Source organism: Ambystoma mexicanum, chromosome 8 (assembly GCF_040938575.1).
Source record: "Ambystoma mexicanum isolate Mex_15411 chromosome 8, UKY_AmexF1_1, whole genome shotgun sequence".
Taxonomy (NCBI): Eukaryota; Metazoa; Chordata; class Amphibia; order Caudata; family Ambystomatidae; genus Ambystoma; species Ambystoma mexicanum.
In genome coordinates this window covers 1112807829-1112823302 of record NC_090929.1, presented here as the reverse complement: position 1 = coordinate 1112823302, position 15474 = coordinate 1112807829, and the positions used below count along the sequence as shown (strand labels likewise).

Sequence of the window (15474 nt, the reverse complement as noted above, 5' to 3'; positions counted from 1 at the left end):
TCCGGACACCCCAAGAAAAGGTGGTACATTTGAAACCATATAGGATTCCTGAATCCCGCAAATAAATAATCCTCAGACAAGTGGAAAATTTGTTATAGGCGTATGTCATCAAACCCTCAGACTCCCTGGTCCTCGCCAATAGTCCTGGTAGTCAAGCTTGATCAATCGTGCAGATTGTGTATTGATTTTAGAAAACTAAATTCCATCGCACAGTTTGATAACTAACCGATGCCTAGAATTGATGACCTAATAGATAAACTTGGTCAGCATGTTATATTTCCATAGTTGATCTTACCAAGAGCGATTGGCAGGTCCGTCTCAACATTGATGATGGGTAGAAAACAGCATTTTCCACTCCTTGGGTGTTGTTTCAATTGAAGGTGCTACCCTTCGGTTTGCACGGCGCAACTGCCAACTTTCAGCACCGGATGGATAGAGTGTTGCGACCCTTTTCCCATTTTTGCGGCGCATATCCTGATGATATCTTGATCCACAGCGAAAGATGGGAAGAACATCATTTAATTTTCATTTGTACGAGATAGTGAGAGCAATAAGACAGGCCAGACCAACTGAGAATCCTAAGAATGACCAACTACGTAGTCCGCTGTTAAATACGTGGGGTTCGTCATTATGTAACGGGTTGGTACAACTGCAAGTAAAGAAGGTCAAAGCTGTGGAACTCGCACCTCCACAGAAAACTAAAAGAGAGCTCTGCACATGTTGTGACTTACAGTTTATTCCCAACTATTCCATCCTCACTTCTTTGACAAACTCAAGAATGCAGAATCTCAAAAGTTAAAGTGGAATAAACAAGACCAAGAAAGCTTTGGTGCACTAAAAACCATCTTGTGTAGTGAGCCCGTACCTAAAATTCCTGATTTCAATAAGGAATGTATTCTCCAAACAGACACTTTTAAAGTAGCCATTCGGGCCGTTCTCTTGCTTCAATATGAAGGAACAGAACATCCGGTCCACTAAATTAGCAGAAAATGATTCTCAAGAGAGCAGAATTATGCAACCATCAAGTTGAAGGTTATTAAGTGGGCCATAATCTACTTGAAATATTACTTGACGGGGCAAAGGTTCTGTCTAATCACAGGTCATTCTCCCGTTTCGTGGCTAAGCCTCAGAAAAGATTCAAATGCTCGCATTATGCGGTGGTTACTTGAATTTCTAGCCTATTGTTTTCATGTTGAACAGCGGAAAGGCAAAGAGCAAAAGATTGTCGATTTCCTTACGAGATTTTCCATTTGTGAAGAAGGGGAAGCCAAACTCATAAGGGAAAGGGTATGTGATGAATTGTGGGATTCGGTCACTTATCCCCATGGGGGAGCCTTCCTTGTGAGGCTAGGGAGGTAAGCCTGCTATCCAATAATCGCTCTAGGGGTGGTGGTAAGTGGTACCTAACAGGGAGAGGCTCCCTCCTGAGGGACAGGGACTCTGTTCCATAGAGGAACTCCCTAAAACCCCTTTCTCTAACACCTCTACAAGACCACCAAGTCAAGCCACTGTGTGTTCCACTCATGCAAAATCCAAGTTTCCTCCTGACAAACAACTCTTCATGAATACTATGAAGAAGAGTGCTGGGAGAGCAATGATGATAACTCTCAGTATCATAACGAATAAGAGTGAACTGAGGATGCAGAACATCCATCGGACGGAGAGGAGGGACTACAACACTCTGCTGGGGAGGGCCCATCAACCTGTAATAAAAACAGAGGAAGGACTCCTCTTAGAGTTAGACAGGAAAGGAGACTGGATGCTTCAAACCAGCCAAGTCGTGTCTAGGCTGTAGGAACGACCAAAACTCAGTTGGGAGGAAGGAAGAAGGTGCTGCTGGTCAGAGACCTTGAAGTTGACCGAGGTTGTTGAGCATAGGGGAATGAAACCCCAAGAAAAAGAAGCAGCAGGCGAGAGTGGTGGTGTGACCCTGGACAGGTGGACAGAAGGGGCTGACAACTGCACAGAGACGTTGAATCCAGGACACTGCAGAGCCACAGGGAGAAGCAAGATGTTAATGGAACGACAAAGCAAGTTGGAAGTCATCGGAAGTCCCGCTCGTGAGAAGAAGCCAGGTGGCGCTAATCCCTGTGAAAGAAGGTAACTATGATGGCGGAAACCCAGGAGGGATCACAGCAATAAGAGCGTGCAGCCATCCTACTCATCCCAGTAGTGGAACAGAGAAGAGTAGCAAATACCATGGGACTCGGCCTACTCAGCCCAGTAAGTGGTTAGAGAGGAAGAAAGGCCAAATAGACAGTGAGCCCGAAGGAGGAAAATATGACTCATTGTCTAATACACCAAGAAGGTAAGAAACAGAATAACATTAAGAATAAGGAGGACATAAAGAGGGAGTTGTTCTTCCTATTGGAACAAGGAAGAGAAGGACTTTTAGAGACATAAAGGGTCTCATTATGAGTCCGGCGGTAGCCGTGTCGATAAAACCGGCAGGCTGCCGCCGGACCGTGATAATTTACTGGCGCCTGACTTGTCGGAATAACCGGGGCATTACAGCCCCGGCAGTCCGGTAAGTCAGGCGCTGGTAAAATGTTGATCCCCATTGGACTCCACGGGAATGGGGACCATGGAAGCACCGGCACTGTTAATAACGGTGCTGGTGCTTCCGTGAAAAGTCTGCTGGCGGGTGCCTTTCCGCCCATCAGGGTCAGACCTGGCGGACGGAACGGCACTCGCCAGCAGACTCTTAGTTTGCCGGTCTGGAAACAACGGTGCCAGTAAGATTACCAGCACCGTTGTTTCCTGACCGGCAAACTTGTAATGAGGCCGTAAGGCTTTTGCCCAGGATTCCGAATGCTCACCAGGCTAAAGAGGAGAGGCCTAACCAGAAAACAAGTAGGGGAAAAAGAGACTCAAAGGTCCCGTTCAGGAACTAGATCTGTTACTTAAAGATATTGCTCAACAATATCTGAGGCTTTCATATTAAAACCAAGGAACAACATCTAGGAGAAGGGAGTCATTCTCCTAGACCTTCGTTGTGCAGAACCCGAATAAGCTTTTCCAGGAGAAAGGAATCATTCGCCTGGCTTTCTGTTGTTTTTGCATACTGTTATGGAAGAATAGCTTGGAGTTGGATGGAGGACGGACTATTTAATTTTGGGCTTTACAGACGGCGATCACCTTAGTTAGTTTGGTTAGTTAGGGAACCCCATAGGTTAGGGATTGTAAGGCATTTCACTAAATAAGGGTAAAATGGCATAAATTGGTCTGCCTCCTCCTACTGACGGGGCACAAAGCGAAAATAACTTTTCGGCATGCATTACTGCCCTTTCTCCAAAGGTCACATGACTTACCACATGGTTTCCCACCTGCCGTGTATTTTCATGCTGTCGTTAAACTAATGGATTCCCACGCAGTCTGCGTGCATTGAGCACTTGCTAAAAGCAAGCAAAATCCTTTGTAAGTGTTGTCTGCAAAGCATAATTTGCAGGCAACATTTACATTGTTTACAAACCTGAGTGCAAAGGTCGATTTGGCCTGTGCTTACTCTTTACTTTTGCTCTCTGTTTCATAAAAGTTGCAAATTGCATGCAGGAGACCCAACAGATGTGCTAATATGGACGATGCCCTGCATGCTATTAGCATTTTTTACAAAATAACTGCAACGGGGTCATGTTAATATTCCTTGCAAAAATGTAAGTGGGAACAAAACACATGGGTCCCAACAAGCCAACATTGCATAACATGTCCCTTCAGCTTAACTTGACATGGTGTACCTACCATAACCTAACAGTGTAGCATGCTAAACAGAAGAAAGCATAGCATGTGAAAGCCGGGCAGAAGAAAGCAAAGGTGGCATAGGGTAGAATAGCACAACCACATTACTTAGCTGCCTTATTTGGGACAGTCTAAATACGGGGTGCATACCAAGTATAGCCTGTCCCAAATAAGGTATCGGAGTGGGTGCTGGGAGGAGGGTTTGTAGGGGATAAAGGATAAGCTCTGCACAGCACAATGAGCTGAAAAAGAGCTAGAAACACGCTAGAACCAGGAAAGTTTTGTGACAAACATTGTTTCACACTGCCCAAAAAACAGCACCAACCGCCCATCTCACACACACGCTCACACAGCCCCCACACTCACCCATCGACTGACTCCACCCTTCCAGTTATAAGGTGAAGAACAAGACCCAGCATTGTAAAAGGGAAAAAATCCCCACTCTTGACACCTCTGCTCCATTCCGCCCTGAGACAAATTGCTTTCCCTTTCATTTACACGTGTTTAGGAGCCCTTTTTGTACTGTGAGGTAAGGGCAAGCTAGCAACTAAGACATGCCAGATAATTTTTGAAACTGTTGGCTTGCACAATATGGAATTATTTGCTTTCCCTGTGCTATTGCAGGTTCGTGTTTCAGAAAGCATGACCACAGACCTTTCTCTCTGAGAGTGCAGCCATATTTATCATGTTGGGTCCATAGAGTGCACATAGGTTTTTAACCCTTCTGCCCACCCGCCACACACTACTTATCCTTATTCTTGTTAACTGTTTGTTTCTTGGCACTTCACACCAGTTTTCTGTGTTGCTATTATTAATTATTGGCTCCTCCTGGCCAATTTTGTATTCATACTCTGGAAATGGATTCTCTACAGGCCGCTGTTCTTACTCTACCCCATGTCGATAATAAGCTTGCCCCTTCCTAAAGCCTCCCACCAGTAATGTCCATTAGCCAGGGAAACTTGTTATGATATCTTCAACCACTAACCTTTGGTTTTCTTTGCAGCGGATACCAAGGCCTCATACAATGCATGATGACTTCTCTTCCAAAAGAGAGTGTTTTGCTGAACAAACCTGTCTGTACTGTCCACTGGCAAGGCTCCTTCAAAACACCTCTCACTGCGGAGCGCAAATTTCCAGTCCTGGTGGAGTGTGAAGATGGGGACAAGTTCCCAGCAGATCATGTAATCATCACAGTGCCCTTGGGTAAGGTTGCCTTTTTGTGCCATTTGGCCCAGATGATGGGGAAATGATGATTGTGTCAGCTGCTGCTGATACTACAGAACCACATAGTTCATATTCAGCTTATTACATGCAAGTATATTTCCAAAAATGCAAATGTATGACTTGAGAATACTTAACATGCTTCATTGCCAGTGTGCTAATAGAACATTGCCTTTTTTCATAGCCCTGGCTTCTCCAGCATGGGGTCTGGCATGGATTCACATGCTCATGAATATTCCCCGTCGTCAGGCTGGGAATCCTCGGTAAAGAAAAAACCAGTATCAGTTTAGTTTCTGATCTGTCTTTCGTAGTAGTAACCAATCACTGGTCTCTGCGTCATACTGACCACAGCCAATGACTGCCCTCTACCTAAGCCCCGCCTCTGGCAGCCATCTTCAGATTTTTACCGCACGTTCATGTGTTGGGATCCTCGTGCTATTGCTCTCGAGCGTTAGTGCTATTTTTTCACGTTTTTTCTCAAAAACTTCGTTTTTTCGGTCAAAAGAGCCTCGAGCTCCACCGACTCTCCATCCGATCAACGGGGACCCGTGTCGGATTCGTCCACGCCCCTCAAGGGTGAAGATTCGTCGAGCTACGCTTTTGGAGGACTCCAGAAGTTTCTCAGGCCCATCTCGGTCATGGCCCAGGAGAAGGGAAGCTCGACGCCCGGAAAGCTGTTCAGGGTCTGCCCTGGATGCCAGCTGCAGAATGTCTTTAAGGAAGACGAACACTCCTTTTGTCTTTACTGCCTACATGAGGACAAGACGCACGTGGAGAAGGACTGTGCGTTTTGCGGCAACATGTCGGAGCGGACCATGAAGGACCGCCATCAACGTCTCGCCAACTGGCTGGAAGGGAAGAGCCCGTCCGGCGAGAAGAAGAGGAAGAAATCCGAGCGGTCTTCTAAGACCTTTGAGGACGCCCCGGCGAGGGGGGTCCAACATAAGGCCAAGCACCGCGAGTCCGCTAGCACCGGGAGCGCCGAACGGTCGTGCTCTACAGGCGCCAGGCAGGGCGCACCCTCCCCGGCACCATCAACCACGAGTCAACGCTCTGGGTCGGGTAAGAGGAAGGCCGAGCACCCGGCGAAGCTCCTGGAGCGGCCCCGGTCGAGCTTGAAGGCGGAGGGGGAGCGAGGCAGTGCCCCCCCCCCCTCAAGGAGAAGGCGGTGAGCGCACCTAAGGTGGTGAAAGCCTTAATCCATCCGGCCAAGGCCTCTATCGAGACAGTCGCGGCGGCCCTGGCTCAGCCTGTGGAGGCTACACCAGTGGTGGCGACCTCGGGGCTCAGAGTCTCCCTGCCACCGCGGAGGGAGTCCTCTTTTATGCCCATCGACAGGACCCCTGTGAAACCTCCGACGGAGAAGAAAAAGGGGGGCAGGAGGTAGTCGTGGATTCTGCCTCAACCTCTGAGGAAGAACTGATCGAGGTCTTAAGCCACGGCGTTGGCGTGGAAGAAGACAAGCCCGTCGGGAGGGATCCCGACGCAGGAGACGACATCGTCGAGGGTACCGACGGGGCCCCTGACCGCCCGTCGGATTCCCCTCTGCCAGTGCCGCAAGACAACTCGGCGGCCATTTTGTTGGCTATACAGTCCTTATGCTCAGAGATAAGGACGAGACTGCCGTTACCAGTGGAGGAACCACTCCCGTCGGGGGACCCGGAACCAGGCCCTTCGGGCAGCCCCCTTCCTAAGAAAAGAAGGATTCACCCTCCACCTCCTTTTCAGCCGTCGCGCCCCGTTCAGCCCTCCTCCCCGTCCACGACTCGAGGGGATGATACGGGGACTGACACGGCCGCGACGGGTACGGACGACGAGGTGTACGACGAGGATCTGCCGTCGTCTCCTCCCACCCGGGCTTCCCCGCCCGACGAGATTGGATCTTTTCACTCCATGATCGCCAGGGCATCCGAGCTCTTCCAGCTCTGACCGGAGGAGAAGAAGAAGTAAGGTTTCCTTTATCAACGGCGCGAGGCCAAGAGGAAGACGGTCCTCGCGGTACCTCTACTGGACGATATTTGGGATGAGGGCCTAGCCCTCCTCAAGAACCCATCCACGACGCCGGCTAGAAGAGACCGGTACGAGAAGAAGTACCGGGTCCCGGACGCGGCCCCCTTGTGCCTCCGGGCACAGCCTACCCCGGACTCCATCGTCTCTGCGGCGGCCAGGAAGAAAGCGGGGGGGGGTGCGGCCTCCACGTCGACTTCCCCGCCGGACGGCGAGGGAAAGAAATTGGACACGATGGGGCGCAGGGTCATCTCGTCTGCAGCGACGACGATTAAGGCGGCCAACGCCTTGGCTATCGTAGCCCGCTACGACAGGGAGCTGTGGTACAAACTGGCTCCCCTGCTGGACTTCCTACCGGACGACAAGAGGGCGGATGCCCTGGAGATCTTGCAGGAAGGTGAGGTGGTGTCGGACCACACCATCACGATTGCGACGGACATCGCCGACACTGGATTTCGCCAGTTGGGCAACGGCGTGTGCCTTAGGCGGCGTGGATGGCTCAAGGCTACTGACTTCCGTCAAGACGTACAGACCAGAGGCCTGGACATGCCGTTCGATGGGAACAACCTGTTTGGGAAAACAGTGGACGATTCCCTTCAAGCCATTAAAGCGGAGATGGCCCGGGCGCTCGGGGTTCTCCAGCAACGGCGGCCACCCTTTCAGAGCGGCGGAGGCAAGGGTGCCTCCAAAGGTTCCGCCGGCGAATTTTCCACCTACCGTCAAGCGGCCCGTTCGTCGTCTCAGGAAGCTTACAGGGGACGAGGCAAGTCAGGCGGACCCCGCCGTCGTCGCCAAGGAGGTCAAGGAGGCAAAGCCTCGTCTAAGCAGGATTTAACCGGCCGTGGGGTCGGGCCCCCACCGAAGCACCCCGGTGGGAGGCCGACTGGCGAGCTTCGTCAGCGTGTGGGAGTCCATCTCCACCGACCGTTGGGTGCTGGACGCCCTAGCCCAGGGCCACGTGCTCGAATTTCAAAGAAGGTGCCCGCGCGTCCCCCCTGTGGCCAGGAAAGAGCTTCACGTCCCTCAGCTTCTCCGGGAGGTAAAGGCGATGCTCAGGAAGGGCGCCATCGAACTCGTCCCAAAGTGGCTTCGGGGCTCCGGAGTTTACTCAAGATACTTCCTCGTGAAGAAGAAGACGGGAGGATGGCGCCCCATCCTAGACCTACGACGGCTGAACAAGTTCATCAAGGCACAGAAGTTCCGGATGGTCACCCTCCAGCACGTCCTGGGGCAGCTGGAGGAGGGCGACTTCCTGTCGTCGTTGGATTTGGAGGATGCCTACTTCCATATTCCCATCCTAAAGGGGCACCGAAAATTTCTCAGGTTCGTGGTCCAAGGGCGTCACTATCAGTTCAGAGCCCTTCCCTTCGGTCTACGGTCGGCTCCCAGGGTATTCACCAAGTGCCTTGCACCAGTGGCGGCGCAGCTGCACCGAGAGGGGATCCACGTCTACCCCTACCTGGACGACTGGCTCATCCGAGCCAAGACGAGGGAGCTCGCCGTGAAGCACACGGCAAGGACCGTCCAACTTCTCACGGACCTGGGATTCTCCGTGAACTACGCCAAGTCCCACCTGGTACCCGCGCAAGACGCACTGTTTCTGGGAGCGAAGCTCGACACAGTGTCCCTTCTGGCCTCCCCGTCGGAGGAAAGGACCAGGGCCATCCTGGGCAAGGTACAGCGGATGTTGGTTGCCGATGCCGCCAAGGTGAGGTCCATCAAGTCCCTCCTCGGAATGATGTCTTCTTGCATCTACCTCATTCCCATGTGCAGGCTCCGGATGCGCCCGTTGCAGGAGTTCCTGGACGCGCGCTGGATCCAAACGATGGGCGACTTCGAGGAGAGGATCACACTCGACGAGAGTTTCTGACGAGCGATCCGGTGGTGGGGCACCCGCGCGCATCTGACGGCGGGCATGGACTTCCAGACCCCAGGCCACCAGGAAACAGTGACCACGGATGCCTCCCTGGAAGGGTGGGGAGCGCACACCGAAAATCTGCACGCGAGAGGCCTTTGGCTCCCGACGGAGAAGTCCCTCCATATCAACGTCCTGGAGCTCCGTGCAGTGTTTTGGGCCCTCAGATCCTTCCTTCCGTCCCTCCAGGGCAAGGTGGTGAGGATCTTCACAGACAACACCACCACCATGTTTTACATCAGGAAACAGGGCGGAACCAGGTCCCCAGCACTGTCCAAGGAGATGCAGGACCTGTGGCATTGGGCCGTCGCCCAAAGGATGTTTCTGGTGCCGTTTCATCTGGCAGGGATAAAAAACACCATCGCCGACTCACTCAGCAGGGAGCTGCGCTCGTGCCACGAGTGGGAACTACGGCAGGATCTAGTGGATCGCCTCTTCCGACGGTGGGGCACACCCCAGATCGACCTGTTCGCGACGGCGACGAACTCCAAGTGCCGGAGGTTCGCCAGCAGGTTTCCCCAGCCGAGGAGCATGGGCGATGCTTTCTCGTTCCCCTGGGAAGGCCTGTTCCTATACGCGTTCCCTCCACTGCCACTGCTGATCCGGCTCATCAACCAGCTCAAGAGGTCACGGTGCAGGATGATCCTCGTCGCACCTGCGTGGCCGAGGCAGATATGGTTCCCGGAACTTCTGGACTTGTCAGCGTCCCCGTCAATCAAGCTGCCAGTGGACGCGGATCTTCTCTCTAGGGAAGGAGGCATCATCCTCCACCACGACCAGAAGTCGCTGAACTTGCAGGCCTGGCTCCTGCAGCGCTAGAGTTTGGAGGATACGACATACCGGCCGACTGCAGAGAGGTTCTTGCAAAGGCCAGGGCGTCCTCGACTCTTAAATGCTACGGACACAAATGGAAGAGGTTCTCTGTCTGGTGCCACGCACAGAAGATTAACCCTCTAAGGATTACGGCTCCCCAAGTACTGCCGTACCTGTTGACGCTGGCCAAGGCTGGACTGGCGCACGCGTCCATCAAGATTCATCTTGCTGCGATCTCCCGATACACCAGAACCACGGGGCGGACGTCCTTGTGGTCTCATCGTCTGGTGAAAGAGTTCATGAAGGGATTGTTCAGATCGTTCCCGCCGGTGAAGGCTCCGGCCCCGGCGTGGGAGCTCAACGTGGTGCTGACCAAGCTCATGGGACCTCCGTTCGAGCCTCTGCACTCGGCCCAGTTGAAGTTCCTGTCGTGGAAAACAGCGTTTCTTGTGGCCATCACCTCCGCACGACGAGTGGGAGAGATCCAGGCCCTATCTTGCAAGCCACCATACTTGACTTTTCACGACACGAGGGTGGTGCTCAGGACGCACCCCGCCTTCATGCCCAAGGTGCCGTCGGAATTCCACCTCAACGAACCCTTGGTGTTGCCTGTGTTTTTCCCGTCGCCTTCGTCGCCGGCTGAGAGGACTTTGCACTCGCTTGATGTGGCTAGAGCGCTGAAGTTCTACGTGGACCGCACGAAGTGTTTTCGGAAGACGTCACAACTCTTTGTGAACTTTGGACCTGTCAATCAGGGGAAGGCTCTCTCGAAGGCTCCCATTTCCAGATGGCTCTCCGGCGGTATCATGTACTGTCATCGGTTGGCAAACCGACCGCTGCCTGGCCGTCCGAGAGCCCATTCCACCAGAGCGATCGCAGCTACCACGGCGTTCCTATCTGGTGTGCCCCTGCTGAACATATGCAGGGGTGCTACGTGGAGGTTGACGCACACCTTCACGAAATTCTACTGCGTCGATCGGGATTCCAGGGAGGAGTCCAGGGTCGGCCAAGCAGTGCTGCGCAACCTGTTCGCCTGAGGTGAGCCTGGTGAGGAGGTAAGATTGCTTAATGTTGAGTTTGATGTAATGCTTAATGTTGAGCCTTTGCCACCTCCCGTGGTTGTGCATGTGTGTACTGCTATGTATTCTTTATTCATGAGCATGTGAATCCATGCCAGACCCCATGCTGGAGAAGGAACAAGTTACTTACCTGTAACTGTTGTTCTCCAGCATGGGTCTGGCATGGATTCACATGCGAACCCTCCCGCCTACCCCTCTGCGGCTCTTCACTTGGTCATACTGCCACTTCATGTGCTTCCAAATCTGAAGATGGCTGCCAGAGGCGGGGCTTAGGTAGAGGGCAGTCATTGGCTGTGGTCAGTATGACACAGAGACCAGTGATTGGTTACTACTACGAAAGACAGATCAGAAACGAAACTGATACTGGTTTTTTCTTTACCGAGGATTCCCAGCCTGACGACGGGGAATATTCATGAGCATGTGAATCCATGCCAGACCCATGCTGGAGAACAACAGTTACAGGTAAGTAACTTGTTCCTTTCCCATGTCTGACATGGGATACAGTCAACACGCATATTTGCCACCAATAATCCTATTTTCACAGCTGCTTCTATTATTTGGCATACCAATGAAAGGAATACTAGCCAGCCTTTATCCACAGTTCCTGATCTTCCCGGGCAAGTGTGATTCTGGAAATGCATCAGAGGGACAGGGCCTCCGCATCCTTGTCCTTTACTGCTTTTTATCGTGTTCGGTCGTGTTTTCCGCGTAGGAGTTCATGTGTGCAGCTCTCTTGGTTTGGTGTACAGACCCATGGGATACCCTTGTGGCACCCATGGGTGGGGGTACAACCCTGTGTCCCTAGTGTATGTTTTTGGGCACCTGTGGGAGGTCCACAGAGCAGGGTACGGGCTGGTGGCAGCTCCGTGCTGAATTGACAGGTGCCCTGAGCGTCCTCCATTTTGGGATGCCCAGGCCCTGTCCTTGGAATTGGTAGATTCCTGATGGAAACAAGATGGCTCCCGTGGCCTCTTGCCTTCCATAGCCTGTTACCTTGATCTTCCCGAAGTCCAGGGAAGCTCTGACTCTGTCCCTTCCCCCTGACTGGCTGTTGGGTGGAAGTTCCATATATGGTAGTGTGGGGAAGTGCCGACCAGACTGACTGGAGCCTTCCCAACGACCATGTGTTGTGGGTACACCTGTGGGTGGGACCTGGGTGAATGGAGTGTGTGACGAATATACACTTCTTGTTGTGGATGTCTGGTATCTGGTGTTTGACACAATGACGGAGACAACCCTGCCCGAAACCGGTATGAATGCAGTGTGTAGTGTTGAATGGCGTGTTACTTGTCCGAATCCACATTCTGTGTTATGAGTCTCTGGGTGGAGAAGAATGGCCTGAATGCACCATACGCCAGATTGGCTGACTGACTCTGAATGCCCTTCTGAGTGATTGGTTGCCTGAGTGTGACTCAGCAGAATGAATTGGAGATCAACAGTATATCTGGGGGCCCTCTCACTGCTAGAAATCGTTCAGAAGCTGAAGAGAAACTGGAGTTGAAACTGAAGTTTGACCTTGAAGCCCTGCTGGAAGAGAAGAATTGCTGTTGCTCTACTTTGCCGATCTGAAAGCAGTTGTGTCTACAAGAACTGATCCAAGAGAGGACCTGGTAAGGAGACCTTTCCCAAGCTACGAGGGACCATCGTGCACCTGCTGATCTTTGCCAAATCTCCCTGGTAGACAGACTTACGAAAGGCTACCGACCGGAGACTGGGACTGCTGCGGAATCCCAAAGAGAAGCGCCTGGACTGTTCATCACCGTGAACGACCGCTGTCACCGGCCGCAGTGCTCCCGTTGTCGAAGAACCTTTGATCCAAGGACACTCTCGTCTGCACCGTCGACCACTTTGTCCCGCCGGAGAAAGTCGAGGCCGCTGACGCACCGAGGAGCATCCACCGGTGGGTTTTCCGCCACCTAAAGAACACAGAGATTCCAACGACTCAACGCCCTTGCTGGGCCACAGTTTTTCACAAACTCTTTGCGGTCCTGAACTTTCGATACTGAGGTGCCCCGCACGCCTCTTCCTTGCAGGACGTCTACGCTCCATCGTCGACGGGCACCGTTAGGAACGAAGCTGCCACTTCACCGCCATAGTTCACCCTGTTCATCGCCGGACGTTCGACCCGTGGCTCCTGCCTTAAAGGGAGTGCACTCAAGAAGGGCCGTCGATTTCCCGACTAGGAACTCTACAACACCAGGCACTTTGGGGTTGCTGAACTATTGGAAAGACTCTTGTGAACAATGCATGGACTGGGCTTGTGATGTATCTTTAGTCTACAGGTTGCCCAGGTGGGGGGGATCTCCGCACATAACTGTGTCTAACGGTAGGGGCCAGTATTCTGCCAATTGTTCTAACCAACTGCTTTCCTCTTATATCTATTGTTGGTTTCCTTTACAAATGATTTGTGTGACATTTAACCGTACAGTTGATGCACTTTAAAAAGATCAAATAGTGATTGTGGTACCACGTAGAACTGTATAGATTTGCCATTGTAGATAACCAAGTATAAAGTTAGTTATCGTGATATTGTACATAACCGTGAACATTAATTATATAAAGACTGTGTTTTAACTAATACAGAGTGCGGACATTCCTTTGTGGGTGGTTGGGGACTACACTGTACTTAAGAACCAGCCCACATCACCTCCTCAGTGCTCTGGCCTTGTCAAGAGTGGGTGGAAATCCCCGTCTACCGACAGTGGGAGATCTACCAGGGTCTTTACCTGAGCCAGTCCTAATGCTGAGGAGGACTGTAGCACGAGAGAGTGCTCCAATTCCTGCCTGCCCCCTCCCCTTTGTGCCAGCATTTATCTTGGCAGTCCACAGTTACGATATGATTGGTTATTTATAACATGCTTAATACCTAGAGGTTTCTAAGCGCGGACCTGGGGATCGAACCTGTGTTGCTCCATGTCGTCCTGCTTCCAAGGCGAGCACGTTACCCCTGAGCTATCCTCCCGAGACATTTCACAACTTTCCTCTATTTTTCATGCCATGTTACAGCCAGCAAATGCCCGTAAGATTTTTTTTCTAGAATCTGCTGTCGAGATCATATAGAACAGCAAAGTCCTCCAGTGACCTATGCGCTCCAAGAAGCATTAACCGTCCAGCCCTAAGGCAGCAGCAACAACCCTCCCGCTCTGGACGGTGTACCACTCCAGAATAAAGAGAACCTGCAAGAATGCGGATGGAGCAAACACTATGCAGTGGAGCCGCCTAGTGCTCCCGGGCTCTGCTAGCAACATGCAGCCACCAGCGGCAGTTCCACTAACCCACCACAGACTACAAAAAGGGGCACAGACCCCCAACAAAGATTAACTTAACCTAGGGACACCAATTACCACCCCCCCTAACACGAACTGGGACAGTTCTATTCCTGGTCCGCCATTGACAGTCCTTGGCAGGCCTCCTCGAAGCAAGTGGGTGGGGCTTAACTTGCCATTTATACATTTTGGGCATTGTAACACCTCCTGGGTGGGGGAAGACTGGGCTGCATTGGTCGGGGACAGAGGCCCAATCAAGGAAGTGGCAGGGGTATTGCAGACCGCTGTCAGAATTGTGGCTTTATATGGGTAAGGTCAGAGGAGGTGGTGGACCAAAAGACCAGCAGGAGGAAGGAAGTAGTGGTAGACTGCAAAGGCTATTTCTGGATCATGTGAGGTGTTGGTTGTGGAGAGCAAGCAGTACTGCAGTGTGAGTGTGCGTGTTTGTGGGGCGTGTGGTCAGGTGAGTTTGAGTAAGGAGTGAATGTGAAGTGTATGATACTGAGTGGAAGAAGGGTGTGTGTGTGGGGGGGGTAGGTGGAGAAGTAGTTATTATGTGGGAGGAGTATTGTAGAGGTGGGAGCTGTAGTTTGAAGAGGGAGTGTGAGAGGAGTAGTTGAGTTTCAGGAGGGAGGCGAGAGCAAGAGAGTGTGAAAGACATCAGAGGGTCGGAAAAGAGAGATAGGTGGGAGAGGCGTAGAGAGAGGATTATATAAGGGAGAAGAGATTGAGCGTGGAAGAAACCATCAAATCTAACTGGGTGAAACCACTTCCCAAATACCCTTTAAAACACTAACATCTGTCTAGAGAAGAGACAGTTGGGAAGTACCTGAGGGAGTTTAGTCAGCCAGCTCTTAAAATTACCACCTTTAGCGTAAGTCAGCTATTAGAAAGTAGAGGTTACCATTCAGTAGCACTAACCTGGGGTTATAGATGCCTGGGTTAGGGGGGAGGGACTTTTTTGAGACAAGCCAGAGAGGGACACTCCTGGGCCCCACAAAGAAGACAAAAACCTTTGATCCATCTTTAAGTCAGAGTGATTCCTATGCCATCTGTGACATGTGGTGTCTGAAATGGGATTCCTTAGGCCTCCTCGATAAAGAGGTCACCCATTGCTGTCTAAAATGCTGAGAGTAATCAGACTAACCAATGCAGCGGGCGCAGCAGAAATTACCTATATGGAGTTTTCAGAGGTAATTGTCTGTCCCCATGAACAAGCCATGGTTCGGACCAGGTTGAAAGTGGAGATACTGGAGGGAACCTATGGAAGAGTGGTTCCGGAGTCTGAATTGGCCCATAAGTATTCACTCGAAGGTGGATCCAGAGTAATAAAACTCGATCACTGAGAGGAAGTTGAGGTAATCCTATACATTCTCTGGAATACTCTCTTGTGTTGAAGCAAGGTCAACCCGTAGCTCAACTAATATCTGAAAGAATA

At 51.7% G+C, this 15474-nt stretch overlaps 1 protein-coding gene across 4 annotated transcripts in view; it reads left to right on the top strand.

Moving 5' to 3' along the window:
* The window catches only part of PAOX (polyamine oxidase), a 572703-nt gene that overhangs the window by 135884 nt on the left and 421345 nt on the right, over window positions 1-15474 (top strand). For all 4 annotated transcript variants that reach the window (XR_011268680.1, XM_069611145.1, XM_069611143.1 and 1 more), the window contains exon 4: window positions 4739-4938. Coding sequence is in view for 3 of the 4 variants with exons in the window: in XM_069611145.1 (XP_069467246.1) it covers window positions 4739-4938 (200 nt within the window). In the remaining variant the exon portion in view is untranslated. The remainder of the gene's footprint in view (window positions 1-4738; window positions 4939-15474) is intronic.